This window comes from Coturnix japonica, chromosome 1 (assembly GCF_001577835.2).
Source record: "Coturnix japonica isolate 7356 chromosome 1, Coturnix japonica 2.1, whole genome shotgun sequence".
Classification (NCBI taxonomy): Eukaryota; Metazoa; Chordata; class Aves; order Galliformes; family Phasianidae; genus Coturnix; species Coturnix japonica.
In genome coordinates, this window is record NC_029516.1 from 101029479 (window position 1) to 101057105 (window position 27627).

The 27627-nt window shown below is 35.7% G+C and overlaps 1 protein-coding gene across 4 annotated transcripts in view; it reads right to left on the reverse strand.

The window, feature by feature from the left end:
- Nucleotides 1-27627, reverse strand: part of USP9X (ubiquitin specific peptidase 9 X-linked) — an 87509-nt gene that overhangs the window by 12622 nt on the left and 47260 nt on the right. For 3 of the 4 annotated variants that reach the window (XM_015884793.2, XM_015884807.2, XM_015884815.2), the window contains exons 16-38: nucleotides 27171-27513; nucleotides 25550-25645; nucleotides 24277-24488; nucleotides 22689-22929; nucleotides 22334-22483; nucleotides 22091-22211; nucleotides 21538-21668; nucleotides 21041-21319; nucleotides 19552-19677; nucleotides 17266-17391; nucleotides 15060-15226; nucleotides 10405-10513; nucleotides 10030-10176; nucleotides 9747-9893; nucleotides 8692-8914; nucleotides 7293-7513; nucleotides 6721-6911; nucleotides 6117-6290; nucleotides 4758-4899; nucleotides 3833-4583; nucleotides 3277-3400; nucleotides 1842-2067; nucleotides 725-854 (exon numbers count right to left, since the gene is read on the reverse strand). In XM_015884793.2, coding sequence (XP_015740279.1) covers nucleotides 725-854; nucleotides 1842-2067; nucleotides 3277-3400; nucleotides 3833-4583; nucleotides 4758-4899; nucleotides 6117-6290; nucleotides 6721-6911; nucleotides 7293-7513; nucleotides 8692-8914; nucleotides 9747-9893; nucleotides 10030-10176; nucleotides 10405-10513; nucleotides 15060-15226; nucleotides 17266-17391; nucleotides 19552-19677; nucleotides 21041-21319; nucleotides 21538-21668; nucleotides 22091-22211; nucleotides 22334-22483; nucleotides 22689-22929; nucleotides 24277-24488; nucleotides 25550-25645; nucleotides 27171-27513 — 4577 coding nt within the window. The remainder of the gene's footprint in view (nucleotides 1-724; nucleotides 855-1841; nucleotides 2068-3276; nucleotides 3401-3832; nucleotides 4584-4757; nucleotides 4900-6116; nucleotides 6291-6720; nucleotides 6912-7292; nucleotides 7514-8691; nucleotides 8915-9746; nucleotides 9894-10029; nucleotides 10177-10404; nucleotides 10514-15059; nucleotides 15227-17265; nucleotides 17392-19551; nucleotides 19678-21040; nucleotides 21320-21537; nucleotides 21669-22090; nucleotides 22212-22333; nucleotides 22484-22688; nucleotides 22930-24276; nucleotides 24489-25549; nucleotides 25646-27170; nucleotides 27514-27627) is intronic. The other variant, XM_015884801.2, reaches the window with a different exon arrangement.

Here is a 27627-nt window from a genome sequence, read left to right on the forward strand (position 1 = left end):
ATGCCTGGGAGAATTTCACTTAAGCCTTCCTATATTGCAAAAACATGATCTTTTCTTGCCTATGTTTATCTAGGATGAATGACAATATTTGATAAGCTTACAGTGGAATTTCCTGATTTTTGCATTCTTCTACCTCATATGACGCTTTGGTGAAAGCATTCTGGCAAGCAATGATGCATTAAGAACAGACACAGAGCTATCTTCTCAGTCTCCCAAACAGGCTTTAAAGGGAAAGAGTGCTGTAGAGCTAGTGTTTTCTTTTTGTAGCTGTGAGGTTCCTACTTGAACTAAACCAAAATTAACACTGAAAGGGTACAAACTGGAGCACACAGACAAACGTGACCAGCTGCATTACTCTAAGGGAAAAAACAAGTCTTTTCTGAATCTCCATCTTTCTGGACTTCTTCAGACCAAAAAAGTTAAGACTCCCACGTACTTCCTGGATCTCATGACCTCCCTGCAAAAGAGGTCTGCATGAAAAATAATTTATTTTCCTGTATTTTCACCCCCACAAGAAAGAGACAATTTCATAGCTCTAAGCTTCTTGAAGACAGAAGCTTCAAAGCCCAAACAGGAGGAGCAAAGATTCTCTAGAGAGCATTCATGTGATTTAATCTTAACAATCTGCCTGTCTCCAAAAAACTGGATCCTCATGCAAATGGAAAACTAAACCATTAATAAAGAAGAGTACATTGCATCAGTAAAGTGCATTTAATAGGCTTACCTAGATTGGCATACATCACAAACAGATTGAAATACTGCTGCAAATGACGCCCATGTTCAGATACTTCCCTTCGCAGAAGATTTAGTACCGCTCTCAGTAAGTGATCACTTAAACTTAAGTTATCATAAGCCTATAAAAGAAAGTTGCACTATTAATGGTTGAACCTGTAAATTATTTAGTTTATACTTTCTATGACGACAGAAAACGCGAATCCACCAGTATCTTAGTATTACACAGAGGATAATACTTGCTACACTGAATATCACACACGCCAGAGAAACCATGCACATGCACAAGTCTTCAACTGAATTTTTTCTCCCACAGCGGCTAGGTTTGAATACTCAGAAAAACTCATGGAGTTCTACAGTGAACTTTATAGACTGAAAAAGACTCTTGAAAAAACAGACATACAAAATCAAAACAAACAAAACTACTGATAAAAGTCTATGTAGCCTTAACATACATATATATTTTTTTTCTTTTGCTGCACTTGGTAATGAAAACGTTCTGAAAAAGAGGAACAATACAAGCGAAGGCCCCACTGTAGGCATCAACAACCTTAAAAATACTTCCAGGGAAAAGCCCATAAAAGTTTACTTTTTTAGATTTTAAGACAGGTAAAACAACAACTATTCCATTAAGACTTTGACTCTATTATTGTGTACTGTTTGGTAGTTGCAGATGTGTTGAACTGGGCAATTCGCATTCTGCTCCCATGCAAAGTTATGATTTTTGATTATTTCAGTGTTATAGAATACAGGAGAAAGTACTTTAACTCCTATGTGTCTTTTTTAATTCTAAATGGAAAACTAAACTTCACTTCCTTTCACACCATCCAATTCCCTACTTCTATTTTGTAGTATTGTACTGCTAACTAAATTCAAAGTTCTCACTAGTTAATCTCAACAGAGATTTAAAAATGAGGTGAAAACGAACCTTTCTGACTGTAACTCACACAAATTGCTCAACTAATGCCAAGTAGGGCAACACAGACTTTTGTACAGGGTTTACAGTTTTTTTTTGTAAAGTCCTACTGTGGAATTAGCTTTATAGCAAAGTGCTGTTAATGAAGAAATAAGAACACATTTCCAAAGATTTTCATTAGAAAATTAAATACCTGACTGGAAGGTCCAGGAGAAGCAAAAGGTGAAGGACACGGTCCATCTTGCAATGAAAAATGTGCAATAAATACAATAAGTTTCGCAAATGCACCCCTCACTTCAGCACTAGGGCATTCCAAAAGGTACTCAGAGAAACGGTTTGAAACATTAAAAAGGACATTGTGTGCAAACCAAAAGCGTACATTCTTGCTGTGACGGAGAAGAATGCATAACGCATCATACCTGAAACAGAAGACGATGCAGCTTAGAGACCATGACACTAATTAATTGACAGCTGTATTCTTTCTATAGAACTTGGAAATATACAATAAAGGTGATCCCCACATATTTTTGCTCACAAAGTGTTTACAGTCAGATGAACTAGTTACAATTACAGATAATTCTTCAAAACAAAAAAACTTCGAATTAAAAAAAGCCTCCTGTACTAAGCTGTTGTTGTTATGGATGTAAAAGCACAACTAAAGAATTACATCCCTTGACCTCTGATCTATTACTAAATGCAGTCATAAATAGGCAGCTCTTATTTACTCTGTATTCAGACTAGGGGAGAGGGTGAGCAGCAAAACACACATAAGCTATGTATAAGACTACAAACTAAACACATAACATACTAGAAATTCACGTTCTCATTTACAGATAATTAAAAAAAAAAAAACAACAGTAAAATGTTTGTTTTAGAGAACTCATCACTTCTGTCCTTGCAGCAGCAATATTTCAATGTCTCTTCATCGCTTAAAACAGGGATAACTCAGTTTTGAAAGCTGCTGCTAGAGGAAAAAAAGTGAGGCACATTTTTGCCATGTACTACAGAAATGCTATATAGCTGTTGGTAAACTACTCACAAACATGAGATCTTCTTCCTAGTTCTTGCTAACAGTAACCCATGTTCCTCTCCCCAGAACAAACTAACAGTTTAAAGATGACTAAAATACTGTGGTAAGACTGCAGTTAGTTATACTACACACAGATTTGTATTACAGGCCTCATAGCAATGTATGTAAGCACTCTGCTAATGAAATCTACAGTTTCAGAATTGGAAGAATTTCAGAAACAAAACAAAAATGAGCTTCATAACCAGGCTGAAAACAGTTTTGATTAAAATTAACTGAACCATGAACAAAATTCTGAATTCACATTGGAATATATACCTTATTAGTTTTGCCCTAAAAACACAGAATCTAATGACAAAGGCAGACAAAAGGGCAGATTTACACTTTCTTTAAAAATTAATTTTAGAGCTGCTCTACTCAGCAGCTTATTTTAAGGCTCAGTTCCCTCTCAGTATTTTCTCCTTTTTTTCCCCCCCACATAGATGGGGGAGGGGCGCAAGACAGGATGGCCCACTGACACTTCATTGTCATATGCACACAAACTAGGATCTTTGAAAAGACATTGAACTTCCAGAAGAATAGCTGTTAAAAGATCAGATACCAATCACTAGCTGGGCCACGGACTATTTTCTTTGTATGAAATCCTGTGGTGAAGAGAAATCTAGCAGCAAGTTGAATGCTAATCATAGTTATTTCTTCTGCTTCTGGCAACAGATGATCTTGTCCTGAAGAAAAACCAGAATACTCACATATAAACAAAGTAAAGGAAAAGTTTCAATATTTCAACTGATTCAGAACTGGTATTTTGTCTGACATAGTGTCCAAATTTTAAAAGGAAACATCAGAATTTCTGTTTTATTTGAAAACGTAAGCTTTTAGATCAGCATATGTTAACCTTCCTTTATAGGTTACAGGTCATTCATATCAATCATTCAGCACCTTGCTTGCAAGAATTATTTTCAGCAGAAACCCCCATAGGCATATGTACTAAGTGATTTTAAAATAAACTAAACAGAAGTTACTAAACACTCTGGCGTGTTATCAGTGATGACCAGCTCAACAACAGACGTCTAACAGCAGAAGTCCAGAAACAGACAAAGCAGAATATGCAAAATTCTCCCATGAGAAATTAATAATTACCACATTCTCATACTAACCTGGTGGAGGATTTAGGTAGACACTATTACAAGTAAGCAACTTCTTTATAAACTGGAAATATTCCAGGCTGTACTGCATCCGATTATGCATGAACTGCACATTCTGTTTCCGTACACTTCGTTCAATGGCTGACGGCATTTTAATTTGATGTGGTTTAGTGGTGATAGCAAGTTCCGAAATGTATTTTGTTAGTTCACTGTCTTTGTCTATTGTGTCCATACGTTCATAAAAAAGAATATAAGCATTCCACCACCTCTTCTGGCGTCTGTAGGACATACGCTTCATCATGTGATCAAATACTTCTCCCATGTATTCTCCACCAAAACACTGATTTTTCATTTCTTCATCATCATCCATTTTACACTCTGTCACATCTCCATCATCAAATTTATACCATCGATTTTTCTCACCGTCTCCACCATTTCTCTGGATAATATAAGAGTAATAATGTCCGCCACTGGCCTGGCCACTATGTACAAGCACACCAACAAGCCTGTATTTCGTGCTCCCAGAATGTTCATTTTCTGACTGTTCATTTTGTATTATTTGATTTTCTGGATTTACATCATCTCCTTCCAATTTAGCTACACCTGCTACTGTGTAAGGCTCCATGTCCAGCTCTCTTGGAAACTCAAAATAGTCGTTGAACTTGATTGCACATTCCCGTTCCCAGTCATAATCAAATCTCTTCAACTGGATGGCAAGAACTGGAGGCAACTTCTTAATCAACAAGCGTTTCACTGTATCAACCTAAGGATAGAAAAGAACATGAGTAGTTATGAGTTTTAAGTCCCTATTCAGTACACTCTTACCAACAGCCAAATTCCATAATTATAACTTTTTCCTAAACACAAACTAAGACTGAATTTGGTACAGCTGCATTAATACAGTGGTACACAAATTTTATATATAAATAATCATTACCTTTTTGTTGCATTTTTCACAATGATATGCATTTGCACCTTCCAATAAATCTCCCTTGACATACTGTTCCAAAGAATCAAGAAGGTTTTGGTGATTTCTTATATCTACATTCAGAGTTGTGAAGGATTCCTCACATTCGTACCTATGAAAGAATAAAAATGAACAGATACATTTAAGAGAAAGATAAAACATGTTCAACTTACATTGATGTGTTCTTTTTTTAAATCACAGTGTTCCTATAGCTACATTACAGTATCCGCACTGCACAAATTGGTGGCTGTTAATGAGCTTTACCATCAGCAATTAGACTGGTACCGTACAATCATTGTTTCATACCTACACACAATGGTTCAAAACATTTTAGAAAAGCTTCTTAATTTTACTAACTGAATAGAACTAAGTAGTTGTCTTTGTAAAAATCACTTCGCTTATCTGTGTAGATTTTTGCTCTGTTATGATAAAACATGCAAAGGAACTACTAGAAATGAACCTGAAATGCCCGAAAGACAACTGGTTAAGATATTTTGGATACATTTTTCAACAAATAAAGAAGCGATGAAAAATTAAGAAGGTTGCATCCATTCCAGGGCCTGAGTCTCTGACACACAATGAAACATACAAAAGCTTCTATAACAGTGAATATACTAGTATGTAGAAATGCTTAAAATAGTAATATTCAATTTATCTGCCAAGTTACGAAGTCTGTTAATTTGCCATACTCCAACAGTTTTTCTGGTCACAGATTTTAAGGCATGAAACTAGAGAAGTTATTTTAATTCACATGTAAACTCAACTGAAGTTGAAAGATTATCACAATACAATTGGTTTCTATCAGTCTTCTCTGGCTTTTATTTGTTGATTGAACGGTAAGGCTGAACAATCACTTTCCACAGAGCATTTGCAATAGTAATGTGTAGAGACACCTGTCGTATGACTCACAGATGAACACCCAACCCTGGAGGTGTTCAAGGCCAGGTTGGGTGAAGCCTCGGGCAGCCTGAGTGGGTGGCTGGCAACCCTGCTGAGTTGGGCTGGGTGGGCTTTAAAATCCCTTCCAACCTGAGCCATTCTATGATTCTATGATAGGAAAGATGTCAACAGCAGGAGGACCAACTGCTTACAATACATGATTTAACTCAATAGTAGAAGCAATAATAATTAAATATTTAAAGACACTTCAAGACAATTACATGAATGCTGTAGTAAAACAAGGTAGCAAATTTTATGAGCTTCAAAAAGAAACTGACATACCAGTCTTTATTCTCCACTCATTTTTATAAGGTTGTCTGCTCCAGAGCATCTTCACTGTATCTTTCCCATACTAACTTATTTATTCTATAAGTAGACTTGAACACTTACCTATGAGGGCATCCTTGACAAATCTTCTGATCAGCGAAGGATCCTCCTAAAACTTTACTTAGCATTGCTGGATGGCCCAAAGCTTTCAAAGCTTCATCTAAACTATCCACCAAGGAATTAAAGAATTCTAAAGCATCATGTTGTTCACGAAGATTTACAGGTTCACCCCAGAGTCTGAAAACGAAAGTACATCCTCGTCAAATAAATTTTTCCTCGATAATTCCTTAATAAAGATTTATTGAAGTTATTAATCCCTTCTTACTGGGTAAAACTACCGGATCATGATGTAGTATCTCAGCTGCCACTCCATTCTTGACACTTACTTATTGATAAGTAGAAAAGTGCCTTTTGTGTGCAAGTTCAGTCTTAGCTCAGAGACTAAATGCCAAGCTCAAAAACTGCTGGAATTCCAAATTACCAACTTTCTGTGAATTCTGGCTTATTTACAGAATTTCACAGAAGTGTGAGAAGGCAAGATAACAAATATAAATCTACACAAGTTTTACTAATTTACAGTTCTTAATATAATTTCTTCTACTACAGTTTGTTTTGTTGCATTTCAGTGTTTCAGCAAGTGGATATCAGTAATAAATTTTCTATTTACCTAAATTGTTTCCAAAACCCTCTTGGTACATAGTATTGTAGCCTGGAAGCTGCTAAATGACCAAAAATTACTTGGAGATGCCTCAGGACTCCAATATTGTACTCTTTTCTGTCTTCTGTTTTACTCAATGCTGGTTTGTCTTCATACTGATGTGGGTAACCAAACACATCATCTCGTGGGTCAACATTGCTCTGAAAAGCAGAAGAGAATTTGTGCAACTAGGTTTGGTATGTACTTATAACTGGTAGTATCCCTTCCAGATCTATTCCTAGATTTTAACAATCTAAAGAAGTAAACATTGTATTTGCATGCATTTATCAAGTTCTGGTGACAGAAGCAATCCATGGTGCAATCAGGCATATATACATGAGGAGGAATTCTGCAAACTCTGCTACTAGTATCTTTTCTGCTGTTTCTCTGCCAAGGGGCCTATTCACATAAGAATATTATGCTACTGCCCCCCCTGTTAGCAGTGAAAAGCAAAATGATTAGTCACTTAAATTTATCATAACCTCTGGATCAAAAAGAACTTTGATGTTTCTGATAAAGAAGCTCTACCTAATTAAATTTACCTCATTGTCCTGCTTTTCATCCCCAGACATATCATCATCTACATCACTGCCTGTGCCTTCAATTGCAAGAATCCCATTCCTGATGGCTGGAATCATGTACAGCTGCTGAATTACAGAATTCATGTAACAAGTGGCACCAGCATTTTTTAATCCTACAAATCCCTTTGGTGGTCGAGGCCCAACAGGTGGAAGATATTCCCATTCTGTAAGCGCTTCACAAGCTAAGAAAAAGAAAACAAAACAACATAATGCAATTAGAAAAATTACTTTGTTATAAAGTATTAACTTTTCAGCTGCAGAATAGAGGACAGTTGCATAAAATTAGCATTACTCTGTATCATGTTGCAGTTTAACAAAAATGTTTCACCAGAACATCAATTGTTAAAATTAACACATTTTCATAAATCATAATATTACCTATAGCCTTAAGATTATACCACTTTCTTCTATTTTGTAATTAAAACAGTGGCTAAACAAAAAAAAAATAAAATAGTTTATTTATGGAAAAAGCATAACACTTCCCACCAGTATGAGCAATTTTCTAGTTCAAACATTCCAGATCTGACAGTAGTAACAAAACTAGAATATATAACCAACTAAATAAGACTTTCATAAATTTGCAGTATTTTTAACATTACAATGTTTATCTTACACCTCACTTTCCTGTGCCAGAAAAACATTTTTTAATAGTGCTATCTATATACCCTGTGAAAGACTCTTCCTCAGCCTTGTCCTTTACACTTCTCTTCAGAATACGTTTACAATCACAGATGTCCTACACTAATCTGTTGTATTTTTTGTATGTACTGAAATTGCTATTATCTTTCTTCAATGAGAATGAAGTTCTTTGAAGTGTAGAAGTGCAGAGACAAGGTCAAAATGGAGAGAAAAACTATAGAGAAGAGGCTGTGACACAAGCAGAGCACTAGTATGGTGTTAAAAACAGGACAGTGGAGCTGTGTCTGTGTATGGATAAGAATAACAGATCAAGTGAGCAACCGTAAGCAGAAGAAATTTGCTGAAGTGCTGGGACTGGTTAGGCAAAGCCTGAAACAATGAGATAAGCGTAAAAAAAAAAGGGGGATAGAATAAGGTTCTTGGGATCTAGTAGAGACAAAGTGGAATAGGCACAGATTAGAGTATGGAGTCTGCCTGTGTGAGAGAATGGAACTTGGATGCAATCATGTAATGCAGTCAGTCCACTAACTGCATGAAGAACAAATGAAGGGCTATACTAACTTTTCTAACATATGAAGGCCTAATTTTACAATAAAGCACATTCCACATTAAAACCACAGTGTAAAAAAAAAGTTAGCTCAGTTGATAAACACAAACAAAATCTATATATAATATATATATATATAAAAAAAATAGGAAATAGTTAAAAAAAATTACATACTAGTGATTGCTGTACCTATGTAATACATCTCAGTCAAGGTGTCTACTATTTGTTTGAGATTTCGGACACATCCAACTGCTAGTGCAACTAGTAGCTCAAAGCCAGCATTAATAGTAGCTGGTGAACTACAGACTGGTATGGCCTGCTCAGCAGGCAATTCTCCATTTCTCATGTACTGTAAATAAACATTAGATGCCGGAAAGATGAAATCATCTATCAATTCCTGAAAAAGATAAAAGAAAATAAATCACTTGCTATTGTAAAAAATAATCTCTATTTTATAACAAGTTATGAGTTATTACATAAATGAATGTCTAAGAACTGGAGACATACTTAAAAGTAGGGAGTTAAAATTTAGACCAATATCCTAATGAGCTTTTACATGTAGAAAAGAATAATTTACTCTAAAGCAGTTCACTACAAACTCCTTTCCCCATGTTAAAAACATATCTATATTGTTCTTGATTAGTAATTTTAATTTTGCCCAATCAGTATTATCTACAAAGCCCTATATCAGTTAATGATAAAGAAACCAAATCTAATTAAGGAGATTCTCAGATTTATTCATTTATTCAAACTTGCCATAAACATTAAGAGTTAGAAACACGGAGGAAAGAAAATACAGTATAACAAAAGACAGTAGCTCCATACTACCGTGTTCAAAAAACATTTAGATGTTGTACTGAGGGACATGGTTTAGTCTGGGAAATATTGGTGACGGATGGTTGGACTAATGACCCTGGAGGTCTTTTCCAGCCTTGGTGCTTCTATGATTCTAAACAGGTCTATCCTGTGTCTAGTTCACTATCCATGTGTGAGTTTGCTGAATCTTGGAAGCTTACTAGTTCACAGCAACTGTTCACACAGTGGTTCATGAAGAATGACAATGCCAAGTACTCTTAATAATTAAATGTGATTTTTCTTTTTAACTCCAATAAGAAACTCTCATCCAACAGTTGAATTGGGACATTTGTGGCTACAAACTACAAGAAAAAAAACTCTACTTATTTATAAATGCCACTCAAAACCCCACAATTCAAAAAACTTGAACTTACTTTAATGAGATTAGCACCTCCTTTTTCACAACCAATATGGTATTTCTTCTCAGGTGTCTGGAATGCTAACAACTCTTTTGTTACTCCAAGGTGACCTTCTAAGATGGTTTCTTCAACACCTGTTTCCCCTGTCCTTTTTACTTCATCCTGCCATGGAATGAAGAGAAAGTTAGGATACTCTACTAAATAATATACATCACTATCTAGGAAACTTGAAACCGTACTTAACGGCAAAGCACCAAAAATCTCATTATTAAAAATAAATCGATTCTTATTAACTTACCCTGATCCTCTTCAGCCAGTCAATTTCATTATTGAGAAGAACTTCAGCATTGGGCACATTAATACTACTGTTGTAAGCATAGTTAAGAAGATGTCTTAAGAGAGTGAAGTAATCTCCAGAATGCTTAGCTCTCTCTCTGGCAGTACTCTGCGCAAACAGAAAGTGAATGATTTGTAATTCATACATGCTTCTATTTACTTAGCAACACCCCTCTCCAACTCAAACTGAAATTGATTGTGCTGCTTACCTGTAGGTCAAAAGGAAATTACACCCTACTGATTTGTTAACTGAAATTTGTGTTCATCTGAAAATATTTTGTCTCAGTACTTTTACAAAGATTCACACTGTACTGAAGCCTTCAATCTGGCAACTTACCCCCAGAACTGTAAACAGCAGAGTAATGAAGAAAAGGAGAGGTCTCTGTCCCATGCAACACCTGGTAGCCATTAAAAAGAACTGCTCTTGTGCCATCTGACGAACAATTCTAAAACAACATTTAATAAAAAACTTTAAATACAATCTAAACAGAACAATGAAATCTGTACTTATTTGTTACACTCCTTAACGTTGTTTTGTTAAAACTGCATGTAGTGCAAGAAACAGCAATACTTCAATTATTCATTGGCTATTGACTAAGTTCCTCCTAGTGAAATTTTAAACAGGAGTTACTATAATAAAATCAGATCAACAAATCAAGTATACCAGAAATACGAGAAACTTAACAGCAACTAACCCCTAACCCTGCACAATATCACCATACACTGGATAGCCAGACAAGCAATTTGCAGGCCTAAGTCTAATTCTGGATAAGCTGTGCCTAAGGGACAAAATAAAATGATCCTAGTCAAAATACACATACATACCACTGTAGTAATTTGCTATCCATCTACAATGCAATCAAAATTTATCATCAGAAAGATAAAAGAGGGCTCCCTGAAAATTAACATGTCTGGAATTAAATGAAGCTTTCTATCTAAGAATTTAATGTAATCAGTCAAATTGAACTAGGAAAGAAAAAAAACCCCACTATTTTAAGTTTTAAAAACCCTTAAGTCTTAGGGTTGTCTTAGTAGCAAGCTCAGTAAAAACTGTTAGAAAAAGGACTCTGCTTGGGTAAAGGGGGGGAGAGGCAGAAAGGAAAAAACAAGGTTGCACTTTATGGAGTGTCTCAAGATGTAAGAAACTGAATTTTGCAGTGTCTTTTTGGTGTGGCTGTAATTGTTTTCTGCTCATGAGATCACTGCGGAAAGAACACAGAAGAATCCTATTTTCTCCAGAGTTCTCCTGTGTGCAGTTTACTGTGCTTCTAAGACACGTAGGAATGGCCATGAAGTCAAAGCAAAGAAGCACCTAACCCAGCACCCTGCCTCTGGCGTACACCTAGGAAAGCACACAAGAGGAGAGAAGCATGCAGTGATACTCCTCCAGAATGTCTTCTCAGCTTCTAGCAATTTGTGGTTCAGCAAGACTACCAAAAACAGTGTTTTATAGCCCCACTGGCCAAACTCATGAAAGAATCCCCTCAAACCATTTCTCAACTGATGGTTTACATTACTTAAAGAGTATGCTCAAAAACTTTTTACTACTATGAAAGAGAAAGAAACACTGTTCCCTATTAATCCTCCCTTTGCTACTTCTGATTTAAAGGTCTCTGTGGTATTCTCCTCCCACCATTTATATCTTCTCCAATAAAAAAAATGCCTCAAGCTATTCAGCTGTTCCTCAGATGGAAGTAATTTCAGAGCTTTGATCTTCCTTGTCACCCTTCTCTGATCTTTGCAAGTTTTATGGCAGTGCTCTGAGAGTTGTAGAAGGACCATGGGACAGAGAAGGTCTATTTTATTTGTAATGAATTGTGGCATTCATGGAACCAACTGCAGAGTTACTGTCTTCCTAAAACTTCTCACAGACACATCCTTTAAGAGGCATACCTTCAATTGCCTACAATACATCCCATAGACACTCCTCGGGGTCACACACTTAAGGCAAAAAGGTAAATATAGTATTTTTCTACAGTGAGAAGTGTGACTGATGAAACACAGTCTTGCACTGTGATGTCTCTGAGTAGTATGAAGTATTTGAACACAAGTAGTGTATTTTTTGAGGCTATGATAGGCTAATTCTTTACAGGAACATTCCTACATTCTTAAGAGGGATTCCGCTCCCTCAGGAGACATCTAGTACCACGACAGACAACATGAAGACCATGCAGAGCGGGCAGATATCATACAAGTTGCTCAACGAACTCTCATTTACCTGGTGAAACAGCTGGAGACCAAATGCCTCCATTAAAACGGGCGACCTATATTCTATCTTGTTGATAGCTCCAGGATGCATAACTCTGTTTTGTTATAAAAAGTTAGCTTCTTCAATGGATCTTAAATACCATAGCTTTTCATGGGCAGTAAGAATCTGGGGAAGGGTCTACAAGTATGACCCTTAAAAATTTTACAGCCATCAGCAGCATACCTATGGATTCCAGGACCATTGAGAACTACTGTTCAGCTACCATTTACTAAGTCAGTTTTGCACTCATGGCTCACCAATACAAAATCCATTGCACAGGAGGGAACAACTGCTCTGGTATTTAGTATTAAATATTTCACATTTTATTTCTCAACTTATATATGGCAAAAGTCCCATACAGTCTCAACAAATTAGGAACCAACAATTAATACCAAACAACCCATCTCATTAGCTCCAGAAAGAAAGTAACCGAGATATGAACCTGACCATTTTCACTGTCAATTACGGTACAGCAAAAAATGTTTTCTCACATGCATAATCTTGCTCATATTGTTCTAATAGAGGCTAGGAGATGAGAGAATGACAGTCAAAACTGAGAGGTAAAGAATTCTCAATGTCTGATATTTGCTGCACTGTGAACACAAATCTGTTTGCACATCAACTTAAAACAGAGACAGTTCTGTAGTTCAACTTTACTGTCTTCATTTTCAAATTGGTTTCTGTTTCCACCAATGTTTACGCTGCTCTAACCATTACTGAATAATGAACAGTACTGCTGCATTCCAAGTGAGATCATTAGGTATATATCAGAATTTTTACAAACATACGAGAGAAAATAAATGAAGCACAACTTCTTGTATGGAAAAATGATTCATACTACTAATACAACAAACTGCTCATTTCCTGGGCTGGTGGAAAAACAAAGCAGAGTGAAGGAACTGAGCAGCAGTTAACTTTGAAAGGGGAGTCCTTACAGAATTTCATTCTCTCTGACAACAAAAAACAAACCAGAACACAAGAACACCACATAACAAAAGCTATTCCTTAGTGCTACTATGTTTCTGAAGGGTGAAAAGCCAATATACTAGGAGAATTAAGTCACTGCTGTTCAGACTGGCTCATATCCCAACAAAACATGTGCAAAGAGAAGCCCCAGCTTGAGGAATAATCTAGTTTATTCCAGTACTTTAGGAAGGAAAGTACAATGAACTATTCACTAGGCATAACAATATGAAATACTTGGGATTCAAATTTCAGACAGAGTTCAAATCAGCAAGGATATTAACCACTGGAAGAGAGAGGAAAAACTGTCACGGTTTTGTGAATCTGTAAATCAACACTAAGTTCTACCAGAAGGATATACTACCTCAGTCATGTACCCCGTTAAAAGGAATCTACACAAAAAATGTGAAGGCTAAACTGCTTGACATGCGTAGATTTAGAGGGTCCCCATTTGAACTAACAGTTCACTCGCTTAAGGAAACAGAACCAGAACAGAAATAGCTGCAAAGAACATCCACCATTTTCAAAGGCTGAGAATGGTAACAAATCATCTTTGGTGCAGGTTTGTCACTGACACCATTTTATTTGTAAAAACAAAACATTGCTATTTTGCTAGTATCTATTTTAATACTTTACGTTGTGCTGTAAAGTAACTAAACTTTCTTTTCTAACTTAAGCAATAATAACAAGCTTCAGTGAAGCTACTCAATGCGACATTCCGTATAATAGGTTATAAACCAATAATAACGCTTGTGGATCTTCACCGTAACAATCCAGTCTCACCAAGAGACGCAAGAAGTTAATTGTAGTTCACATGCTAAAAGTCACAAGACATGCAACACGTCCCCCAGTGCCGAGGGTTCAACCAAGATGCAAGCACTGCACCACGTGACAACTCCAATGTGACAGGTTTATACAAATGTCTGCAAAACAGAGTCACAAGTGTTTCCACTCTCATGCAAGAAACTAAAGGAAACTAAATCTTCTTCCCCTCTTCTCAAAGGACTGTATCTTGGTCCTTACTTATCAGAAAGAAAGCATTTATTTGAAAATTCTCCCCTATCTAATTTACTTAAACTTCCTACTGTAGTTTTCAGCAATTGTGAACAATATAAATCACCTATTGTCTTACTCTAAACAAATTAAGGATTCTAAAGCTACCTATAATCAGGCAATTACTTCACTTGACAATATCCTTCTTAAGAGTACACAGAAGTTAAGACTAATGGAATTGCACAGTTTAGTTTGAGGGGATCTGTGAAGACCTACCCAACTACCTGAGCACTTCAAGGCTAACCAAAAGTTAAAGTACACTAATGAAGGCATTGACCAATTGCTACTTGAACACTGATGCCTCTCTAGGAAGCCTGCTCCTGAGTTTAACCACACTTACAGTAAAGAAATTGTTCCTAACGTCCAGTCTTCGCTCCTCGACACAGCTTTGTGCCATTCCCACGCAACCAGTCACTGACGACCAGGGTGCAGAGACTGGAACCTTCCTTGCTGCTTTCCCCTCCTCTGGAAGCTGCCTCCCAGCCTCCTTCAGACTGCATAACTCAAGGGTCCTCACAGTCTCCTCAATGGACACAACTTACCAGCTCAGTTATGCTTCTCCAGACACTATCACCTTATGATAAGTATCCACATTACAGATTTATAAATTGCTAAACAGTAAATCAGAATGATTGATGAATTTATTAAAATAAGCCACTTCTTTATGTGTAGGATATATATACATGCAATACTGGAAAATAATACACTATTAAAACAACAAAACTTACTTGCTGTGACAGTGCAATAGCAAATCAATGATAAACGTCTGCCATGCTTTTTCTTTACTTAGCGCATCCAGTGCTGTTGGAATCAAAGCAAAACATAGGGTCATCACCTCCAATGCTTCACAGCAAACTTGTTCATCTTCCATGTCTGGTTCATTTCCTGCATTCGTCTGTGAAAATAAACAAAAAGAGCACAAAGTAGGTATGGAAGAAAAAAAATCCAGAGAAACCCCAGCAGCTTCCAGGTACATATTCTAAATACAAACTCAAACCATGGATTTGTTCACAACAGTCATTGTTAACGCCACATATTTTATACACTCAGGTACTATTTGTTTTACACAAGACTAAACAGGCAGAAAGAATGGAATACAGTACTGAATAGATAACTAAAAACACCAATTTTAGTTGTGTAAAGACTAAATAGGTAAGGTTACCGAAGTGGGAGGATGTTGAAATTCTGAGCTTTCTCAAGATATGAAATTAACAGCAGAAGACTTAACAGGTTCAGGACTATGTCTGCTTAGTACTGAAACCTCAATTAGAAACAAAATTATTTCTGCAAGCAGGCAGGGACGCAGAAGAAATATAAGGCGCCATTCATATTTGAAGTATTTGTCTACACCCAAACAACAGGAACTAGATGGTCTGTATAAACACCACACTTGCAGTACTTCAAGATTATGGGCCTTCTCTGAGGTAACAAGAAGACATCTGATACTACAAAAAGCAGTGTATAGTCTTCTAAATCCACCAGTCAGAGGACAGCCATACCGTATCTTCTGAGCCAGTAGGCAGAAGAATTTCTGCAAAAATCTATGCTCTCAAAATAATTTACCCCGATTTTTCAGTTTAATTGAATTCAGTGCATTACAGAATCTTCCTGAAGTGCTCACGAACATTATTTCAGAAGTCACAGTTGACATGACTATTCTGAAAAGCTGCTTAATCCTAATTTCACAAAATTTAGCCCACTTTTCTTTCCCTTGAACTATCATTAAATGTTAAGTGTCTGCCCCACTGACTTAGCAAAATGCTCTAACAATTTAAGGATAAATAAATAAAACAGCTTAGCGGTCAATTTAGGAAACAGAAAGTTTTTCTTAAATCATTTTTTATCTCAGTGTATTCAATCAATGGTATAAAAACCATTGCAGGAGTTACTTCCCCTGCCCCGATGCTAAATGCAACGTCTTAGATAAACAACGCATATTTTCTTGCATCATACTAAACTATTTCTGTGATAAGTTTTTCTACCGATGTTATTTAACTGTATTGCATTATCACTTCTTATTAGTTCTTTTAACCAGTTTTTCCCTTTGACTTTTATTTCCTTCTTCCTTAACATAAACCAAATGCAGCTGTCATTTATTACAAATGTCCATATAGAAGTAAACAAAAATCTTAAAAAAAAAAAACAAACAAAAAACCGCTGAAGAACAACCAGTAACAGCGTTACTATGAAATATTGAAAAGTTCTTCTTGAGATCTATGCACAGTTTAAATTTCACATATTTTAAGACCACAATCACATGAAAATATTTCTACAGAATTCAACTGTAAAATTCTCACCCAGAATAATGTCAGAAACAAAGCAATATATTGAAATCAAATGAAAAATGATGTTTGTATAATGCCTCTTTACTTAATCCTAAAATCACAAATGCAGTAAATAAGACCCATCTGGTGGCAGAAGAATGCTTCATATGTGATAAACAACAGAAGTAAATGCTGTAGCAGTGTTACTCAAAGAAGGAGAAACAGTCATGACTTAACAGAGTATTTTTAAGCTGCAATAAAAGACCAAATCCTCCTGCATTATCCTTGAGCAACCTGATCACTGACCCAAATAGGAAATAAACATTGCCGTGGTTAAGCCCATAGCACAGGGCATGCTCTCAACTCTACCAGAAGAAGTTACATTAGTCAGTATGTTAAGAAAATGAGAAATGTGCCCATGATTTTACTAAGTTCTAGTCAGGAATATTTTCTCTTCTACGCTGACAGTCTCAATATGTACATCAATAGTTACAGAGAGAAGGAATTCAGACTTGGAAATTAAAGAAATTAAAGAGTAGCAGGACACTTGACACACAATACTATACTCCAAAATACATAATCAAAACAACTACTTAAAACCTCATAGTACTCCTAATGGCCCTATCTTTTTTTTATGACTATTCCTTCATTCAGAAAAATAAATTCTTACCTTTTCATAGATTTTACTGATTTCCTCATTAGAGCTGAACACAAGCTGAACTGACCCACAACCAGATGCCCAGACAATTTTTTGCACTGCTCTAATAACACAGATATCAGGTATGTATTTTGAAGCCTGGAAGGGGAGTGAGGGGGGATGGGGAAGAGAGAAAAAAACATAAGCATGTATTTTAGATGTATTACAGAATCTTAAATCATAAGGTTACAACAACTAAATGAAGTTTGAGAACAAGCCATTGGCTACTTCAGGGATGACTGAAATAAATGTTTCATCTTTTGCTTATACTCAAATTCCTTGAGTTGAGAAAAACCAAAACAAGCACACTGGAAGACATACACCATAGAAAGTTTGCTCCCTGACTTATTCCCTATTCTAGTTAACAGCTAGACAAACTAAGGCTTATCAAGTACCTGATTAATACATAAATGGATTCCCTTGTTTTCAAGTTACATGGGGTTTTAAATGAGTAACAATGCAGATTACATATCTTATGGATGCAGAATCACTCATCAGTCCTCAGGGCACAGTCTGAGTTAACACATTGTACTTTGTACTGATGTACATTAACTCTTGGGCAGAAACTGTGTTGTTCTTGTCATGATTACTGTCGTTACATATTGTTTGCATCAACTTGAATCTACATTCAAACTCAAATTGTCAAAACATTTAGCAATCTTTAGTAACAGATAGTCAACTCTCAGTTGCAAATTTTACTTTTCTAACAGTCTGATTTAATAATAAAATGAGACTCTAAAAGCTTAACAAATAAGTCAATCTCATTAAGAGACTTGAACATGCATTCTTGCTATTAAACATCAGCAGTTGCTAGAAGATAGGTATCCCACCCTTGTCACAAACAAAGCAATTTTACCAAAGCAGTATCACAATAAAAAACTGTCACAGGAAAAAGAAACCACAACGTTTTCTGATTTAATGTTATTGTAGCTTTAAAATCATAAGCCAAAACTATATAAATATATTTATAATTGTTTTTAATTTAATTTTATTTATTTATATATTTATATTTATTTTATTTTTAATTGTGAGGTCAAGAGGGAAGTCCCTGACCATGAAAGCACAGCACATACAAAGTCAAGATCTATACCAGTTTTAATAATTTCAAGACATTAGAGAGAACAACAGTAACATTGTGTATCCACTTGCAAAAGACATTCAGTTTTTGTTTGCTCTGATGTGCCTTATCCATACTCCACCTCAAAAGAGACTTCTGTGGAACGAACCTGGGAGTTCAGCTGGCTGATTTTTACACATAGAATCAACTATGGATGTAAAACCACCACTAATGGGAGACAGATGGCTCAGACAGTTTAGTACAGAGTGCTTTCCTTAGACAGCATTCTTTCTTCGTAAGAGTTGCTTTCAGCATAAAGATGGTAATTTAAGATTGCTTTTATTTAGGTGTCTTAGAAATGTTCCAAAGATAGCTTTGCAGAGATTCCATACCATATTGAAGAACAATATTTACTGCTTCCATATTGGAAATAGAAGCATCTCAATTTACCTTGAAAATAGTTGTAGCAGATCTGATTTTAGTTCCTGCTCAATTCAGCAAAATTTACTGATGTATTCACTAACATGACTCAACTCCAAATGGGGTTGGTCATACCATATAGTATCATACAGCAGCTCTATTTTTAAAGAAAATGTTGTTTAACTTTACACATGTATACAAATGTATACATTTGATTATGTATACATTTACATAATCAAATTTCTCACTTGCATCGTTAAAGAATTTTCAGTATTTAAGGATACACTAGTAGAGATTTCACACTTAATTTCCAGCACTTCAACTCCCGTTTAAAAATCCCTCCTGTTTTCTGTGTTTCTCCTCAAGAGAAGTAAATTACTTAGAAACCAAAGTGTAAAAGACCAAAACAAGAAGAACATATCACAAAAATGCTCTTGGAAACCAAACACCTGCAACATAATTAACTTATTTAAAACCACTGCAATGTGTTTCTGAAGTTCTGATGGAAGTGCAACAATTTTCACAACCATTAAAAGGCTCGTGCAGAATCTCACTTAAGCCTCTTCATGCCATTAGACTGGATTTTATAATTCCATATGGAGCCTGCTCATAAAATACTTTTAAACAGTTTACAGCTTATTAACCATGTGAATGGTACTTATAAGTATTTATGACATCGTAGGAGGAAAAACCATTTATTACGAAGTTATAAATTTAAGCATTAAAAAAACTGATTGGGGGTGAGGGGACTGAGGAAAATATACACAAAGGAATACACTAACCTCATCAGATATTTGCTGTGCAAGACGTATTGCTACATTTCTTAGCATGCATTCTGAAGTTGGATTAGGAATGTTTTGTAGGGCATTTTGTAGCACCACTGCCTGGTCGTGTGTAGCCTGGTTTATCTGTAAGAAAGGATTTCTTATTTCTTACATGGGAAAAAAAAAAAAAAGAAAGCAAAGTGATATGAAAATATAAGCTTACTTAAAGTAATTTATTAATAGCAGGCAAGATAATGGAAAACTTCTTACAGAAATTATAAACCAAAAAAAAAGAAACATTTTTGAATGGATTCCATCACACATTAAGATTCACTGTAGGTATGCTACAGTGTAAAATCAGGAAGCCAGAAGGACTTGAAACTATTTACATCCAGGGATTTGTTACTGGCCAGATTATTTCAAGTTAACTGAACATCTCGAATTACAATGCCTCCTTCTCTTTCTGTTCATGTATGGAAAGAAAAGGTTTGTTAAATAATGGGTCTCCCTCCAGATTATCTAATAGCATCTAGAGAGAACACAGCTGCAGTGTTCACTATAATTTAGTACCATTTTAAGCTTCTGCATTTAAACAGAATTCTCAACAACACTTAATTTGCTGCCCTCTTTTTTTTTCTTTTTTTTTTTTTTTACCATATTTTAACAGGACGAACAGCAGTAAGAAAAACTTTTATTCCTTCAGTATTGGTTCAAGCATGAAGCTTAATCTGACTCCACAGTCTTGACCATTCAAACCTGAAAGGATTCCCTTTTTTATACAAATTTGTTTGAGAAGACTGTGTGCTGTGGATAGAAATTATTTCTCGTACAAAAGGGTTTATCCATTTTTTAGTACAACTCCATTCAAAAAAACCCAAAAACAACACCTTTCTCAGGGGCTGCTCAGAAGACACACTACAGAGTTGTTCTGTAACACCTGCCACTGGTCACATCCCTTTGCTGTGTCAGCTTCACTAAGATACTTGACCCAGGGAACAAAATCACAGAACTCTGACTGAGGACAGTAACAGAGTTGACAATTAGCTGTAAGAAGCAGGTTATAAATGGATCATGCATAACGTGGACCAACTCATGGATCTATGTACTGGAATACTATGTTTAACTACCTTATTGATTCAACAGCTTTCAATAGAAGGACACCTTTCTACTATAATCACTTAACTTTGCAACACACTTTAACGGCCCAAAAGAATCTGAGTTTATGTTTATACTTGAAAACCGGAAGATACCTGTACTGGCAATCATGTAAACTGTTGAAAAGCATATAAAAGGCCAGTCAACCTCATGTCTGACTTTTCACAGACAGAATGAAACAGGGCTTTGTCTCTCTTTTTAAGATTTGTCAGACAATATTAACTGAAAGCACCAGAAGTTTTTTGTACATATACCATTCAAAGAGACTGTCAATGGAGTGTAAATGTACACTGCTGCAGACATTATAAGGTCAGAAGACATTGTTTTGTGCATCGAGGAAGATTTATATTACCGGTGAAATTGTACTTGTGCCTTCCACAACTGGTTGACAAGCTTCTGCCACAGCTCGAACGTGTCCATATCCAATTGCTGTTAGCAATAACTTGGCTATTTTTAGAGCATTAAGGTAGGCACCCCTTCGAGTTTCCATATCTGCATTTGGCAGGAAGTTATTTCGAGTCAGCATGCTCAATACAAGAGGTAAACCACCACTTTTTAAGAAGTTGTACTGGAAGTCACTGGCATCTTCTCCCAGAGGTGCACTGGCAGGCATTAACAAGGCATAAACTACCTGTAGAACAAGAGGGAGAGTTAATTAACATAGATACACTTGCTTGAATCTAAGTGGTTAAACACAGACTATGCTGGAATACACCTTAAACATTGCTTTGATGGCATTCACTGTATACCAGTCTACTCCAGGCTTTCACAATGTTATTGAAAAGATAGTTAAAAAAAATAGAAAAGTTGAAGATCTTCATTTTTAAAGAAAAGTAAACCATCACGAACCTCTGTTAGATATAGCACTTGTGAGGCAGAAGGACCAAAAAATAGAGAGTCAAGGGATGGACTAAGGCTGCTTTCCCCAAGTTTTGCGTGATCTAAACAAATAGCTCTTAGTTTCTCAACCGTAGTGTTATCTGCAATACAAAGACAACTTGTAAATACCTTGTACTGTCGCTACTTCAGAACAAGCCAGCACTGTTCACAACTAACAATATGAAACAAGATCTGACTGTGAAAGATTGTGCAATGTTTATTCCTGTCACTAAAAAAGTGATCAAGCTAAATTAATACCACAAAACCTCTCCACATACAATGCTTCTCTCCCTTTTCACTGCACTGCAGCATCAAATCCCACTGTCAACTGCAAACTGTGTACATTTTTAGGACACAAAATAACTAATTTAGGACATAAATCTACAATCCCAATTAGCATAAAGTAATGAATTAAAAAAAGCCAAAAAATTAGCAGAAAATATAAAATATTTCAGCCTTAATTTTTATTTAACAGGCAAGAAATGCAGTCATTAAAGTGAAACAGAAGGAAATTAAGTATTACCTGGTGGCATGAGCTTCATAAGAACACGTGCTCCATCTCTAAGAGGTGGCATATTTAGGCTACTGCCCAAGTCTGCAACTTGCCAAAGAAAAGAAATGTATCGAGGATGCAGTGACATGATCTTAAAACAAGCAAATAAATAAATTAAAAAACAAATAAAAACACAACACATAAAAATCATTAGTTAAAGACAAAGCAGAGAGGAAAAAACATTTTAAAACCATCATTTCACTGTATGCTTACCACTCCGGGCAAACAGCTTTCAACTTCTGGGTTTGGACCATCGCTGTAGTGATTGCCATGGTTGCCCGGAGAACCAGTTGAAGAGTCAGAAGAACTATCAGGACTTGAGGGCATATTAGAATTTATCTGTGTAAGCTTAGCTGTAATTAGCTGCAAAACATAATCACAGTTTTAATGCTGTGCAAAAATGACAATTCTTTATCAAATAATCATCTAATATCATGTTAATGGCATGTTATAAGAATGAACAGAACTATTTCACAAGAAAAAGCAATTCTGTCCATGGTTCTTTCTAAGTATTTAGAAAAGGCAAGTAATATCTTAATTTACATAAATATCAACTTGCAACGCTTACCGTTTTATCTTTGAGATTCAATTGTCCGATTAATTTTCTATCATCTGCAGGATCCACCAGCTCACCGCCAATGAAGAGTTCTACTTTTGTGTGCGCACTGTTGGCTTTAATACGATTGAGAATACAACGCCGCACTTGGCCAATTGTGTCATTTGTGTGAGACCAAATATCCAAATCTTCTACCTGTCGACCTTGGTTTGGAAAACGAACTACCAGTGTGATATGTTTCCCACGGAAAGCTCTAAAAATAAACAAACCAGATTAAGTTCCTTTGACCTCACAAAGTAAGTTAATTTTTTCTTTCTGTTATTATGACATCAAATCTGTACACATGATGGTATACTCCTGAAAATTTGTCATCTGTCAGAAGCTTTTAAAAGTTCTATATTGGAAGCCTACTTATAAAATCACAATGCTTTAAAAAATAGATGTCAGAAAAGGAATAAATGTTTTCACAGTATGAGTAACCACACTTAGTATGACAGGGTATCTGATATTAAATGTGCATCCAGATAACCCCCAATTAATCCCACACAACCATAAAAAGGCAAAATTTCTCATAAGAGCTTCTTGTTATCAAGACCTCTAAAAACAATTAGTCTAATCACACAAGCAGTCCATATAAACAAGATGCATCTGCAATAAACAACAGAACACGGGTCTTATCTAATCAACGTATACAACAAAAATACTGTAAGAGAAATATAATTTCTGTCACAGCAGGAAGAAATGGGATCTCACTTTTCCTGACAAGAAATGTATTCAAAGTAAGAAGGGTGACAACAAACCCCCTCCATTACTAAAATTACATTAACCACATCATAAATCAGAGGCAATCTCAGTGTTATGACTTTGAGAATTTCTTCCCACGTGCAGCATATACTAACAGTGGAACAAAATGAAGCAGCCCTCTCTTCCGCTTTCCTGTCCAATGTAATTAATTGCTTGTGAGGATATCTACACAACTTCAAACTAAATCACTTATCTCTCCTTTGTAGAAAGGACAGACTTAGGGAAGGAATGGCTATGATTTCAGATTTTATTCAAGCACTTACTTTACAAACAGAAGAGTGAAATTACACAGAAAATGTATATACAAGTGCCATTCTACTTTCCCCCATTTAATGGGAAGGTTTCATTTAGTGTTTCTAAATTTAAGCTTGCAAAGCAAGATTTGCATCCCTACACAACTGTGAAAGTATAAGATACATGTTCACAACATGACAAGACTATGAAAAATAAAGAGGTTTCACCCATGCTTATTTAAAGAAAGGTACTGCTTTTGCATTAACTATTTGAAAAATAAATACATTGTAAACAATTGAGCCACAAAATATACTGTGCCAGTTATAGAACAAAACACCAGAAACCACGTTCTTCTTAGGTCCCTTATTCCTTTAATGCACATAGTAGAATGCCTGTATTTGCATGATCCTTCAAGTACTTCTTTAAACTACAGATCAGAATTTAGTACAAACATAACAGAATTTTGAAATTCAATAAATACACCCCATGAACAGAAACCCCTTAGAATATAAAGTCAGAAAGATGTTCATAACAATTTATAATAGTCCATTTTCACACGTACCTTGACATAGGTAGAATTGTTCTTTCTTCATGGTAGTCACTGTCACATTCGTTAATGTATTCTCTTAAAACAGTCAACACTCTCACCATTCGTATTGCTTCTTGTCTTGCACAATTAATACTATCTTTATCTCCATCCAACACACATAATGTATCATAGGAGGCTTTGAGACGATCAAAACAGGACTGAATGAAGTCTTCATGAATCACTACCTAATGACATAAAAATTGTCATAATTACAAGAAATGCTTAAAAAAAAACCACTTTCACTTCGATAATCAAATCATGTAAGTAAAAGCAGAGGTAAACAACTCTAGAATGTTGTTTTATTCCATGTTAGAATAAGCTCCCACTGATAATGAGCTCTAACTTTATATGCACTTCAAAATCTCGCACAGGTCAATGGTAGTTCTTAACAAAGAGTGGAAATCCAGCCTTCAATAGAAGAAGTGGAAGTCTGTACAGAGTTAACTAAATTGGACTCTCTTCCTTCTGCTTGACTCCTAACACAGCATTGCCTTGCATCTACCCTAGACTAACACACAACCCTGTCATATCACTGTAGAAGGTCTGCAAAGATTTCCAGGTGTGAGAAAAGGATTTCTACTGGAGACTACATTACATCACAGTCATGGCAGTAAACCCAATCCAGTATTCACTTTTCTTGGCAGCAATTCAGGAACAGAGGAATTACCAGCAAACTGAATCACAGTACTTGCACGTACATTACGTAAAACCAACATTTCCTAGAAATGTCTGATGTAATTGCTTGCAGATGGACAGATCTATGCATGCCTACCAAGTTTTCAGCCGCTACAGCACTGAAGTCTATATAAGAAGTTTTTTTGAGGACAAATAATGAGATGTTTAAGAAATACAACTGGCAAGCTAACAACTGGAGATTGTCTGGATAATACACCAACCACAAATTTGTTAAATCCCAACACTGTATTTCCCCTGACCTCTCTCTCTCCCAGCAAATACTAACAGAGGGAGACAATATCTAATTTGCTAGAGTTCATCTTGACAATTATTTGTGACACTGTGATTCAAAGCATAAAAATATTAGACTAGCTTGTGACAACACTCAACATATCTAGCTAACAAACACGTTGGTGCTCTTAATTCCACATCTGACCAGAATTTGACAGCTGGACTTTTGAGTATACTTTTTAAAACATGGAAACTATTCAAACTTTCAAGCATAAGAATACTGCACTGAATTTTACCTATGATTTTCCCTATCATATTATAATGTATATTATAATCTTACCTGATTAACTTGTAACCTTGGACCAAGGTTAGTATAGATCTCTTTAAGAAGATCAATTGCTCTATTTGCGATGTCATCGTTTCCCTGAATCACAACCTAGCATAGTAAAAAACAAACCAACCAACAAGTATTAGAATATGCTACAACTTTCTGGTATAAAATTTAAAAGCAAAATGACATGATGCAAGCATCCTGACAGAACAGTAGTCTAATGCATAAGGCTTAGATGTGGCTAAAATTCTTAAGTTATATACAACCAGTACAAGTTATACAAGTTAACTGTGTAAGAGTCAAAATTAAGAAATTAGCACTTTAAGGATGTTTACAACAAAAGCTGATGTTTCTATAAATAGAATGAAAGTAGACTTCAAATATTCACTTTCATTTTCACTTGTTTCAGAGAATGAAACAACTTGTTAAAATAACAGTATTCGAGTCTGTCCTCAAGTAACATACATCTGGCTCCATTTAAATGTGCTAGATTTGTAAGCTCTATTAGCTTTCCTTTAGGATATCTGGGCATTTAAACCACAATAATAAGAACAGCATTATAAAACAAAAGGTTTTGAGATGCTTAAACAAATTACATTAAAGATAAAATAAATAGAGTTTTAAAGTACTTTAGATGCCTGGGGCTGGGTCATTGGGATGCAAGGACTTGAGCTCTTTTTACCTGATAATCTAAATTTTCATTACTATTCATCAGATCAGAATGGGTACTGAAAGCAGACCCTATAAGGGGAGACTAAAGCATCGTGAGTTCTCATGCTGCCAATCAGTTGGGCAGAGCCAAGAAAGCTGATTTCCACAACTAATATATGCTGCAATTATGTCTAGCTTCACATGGGCATTATGTACTCAACTACTGCATGCAAACTTATTTGCAAGAAAATATTTATCTACTTTAGTTTTGACCATTATAACAATGATTTTGATTATTAAAAAACCTACACATTCAACAAGCCACTGACAAAATTGAAGACTCTTCAGTAATAAACAGCATGTTGTCCAAAAAACAGCCACGATAATCATGCCATGTGCTAGTGTGGGTTCTATGCAGCTCTTCAATACAAGAAAAACTAAAAACAACTAAGCACCAAATTTCTGCTTTTCACTACTACATTTGGCAAGTTTCAGATCACTTTTACACAAAAACTGCAATACTTCTATTGAAAAGCTATAACCTTGTTTAGGTAAAAGGTTGTGGATACAAGAGAGAATCAAACCAGTCATCACTCAGACTTATCAGGAATCATCCCAGTTTACCATATTAGAAGAAATGTTGAAGTACATAAAATGAAGTAAAGGTGGATTACGGAGAAAATTCACCAGAAACGATCCTTTCTTCCTAAACAGCATATGAATGTTTTTCATTTCATGTGCATGCTCAAGCTCTCAAGTTCATTGAGCAGCTTGCACAGCCACCAATTTACTTACCTGTTAGGAATACAGCAGAGCCAATGCCCATGTATTTATTTGATAAATAAGCTTTCTGTAATTTCAGTCTGTAACTAATAAGTTACACATTCTTGAAAATATATATTAAAAAAAAAAACAACAAACCAAGATTGAAAAAGACTTCAACTGTTAATCTTTCAGATGTTTCCTCTAATTAACTTACCCTCCAAAGGTAGTCTAATCCTATTAATTCCAGATCATCCATCATATAGGCTCGTCTCTTTGCTACTAGCTTTCCTTCTCGACAGTTCACAGCTTTGAAGAAACGTTCAAAACATTTCATTCCATTTTCTGTTAATAGGGAAGGATCCAGCTGAAGCACATTATTTTCAAAGAAGTCCTTATTAATGTCAGGGTCTAAGTCTGGTTCATCCCCCATTAGTTTGGAATACCATTTAAAACAGGCTTCGCGATCACAAAGATAAACAGCATTTTCAGCTAAACACTTCCATATTTGCTTCGCCTGAGGGGCACAGAGCCACAGCTGACCATCCTTCAATAAAAATCTTGAGCAAAACAAAAAGACAATTAACAGCACTGTCTAATTAACATCTGGAGTAACAATTCAATAAGAAATACAAGCAAAAAGTTGAATACGTATTGTATATACACACAACATC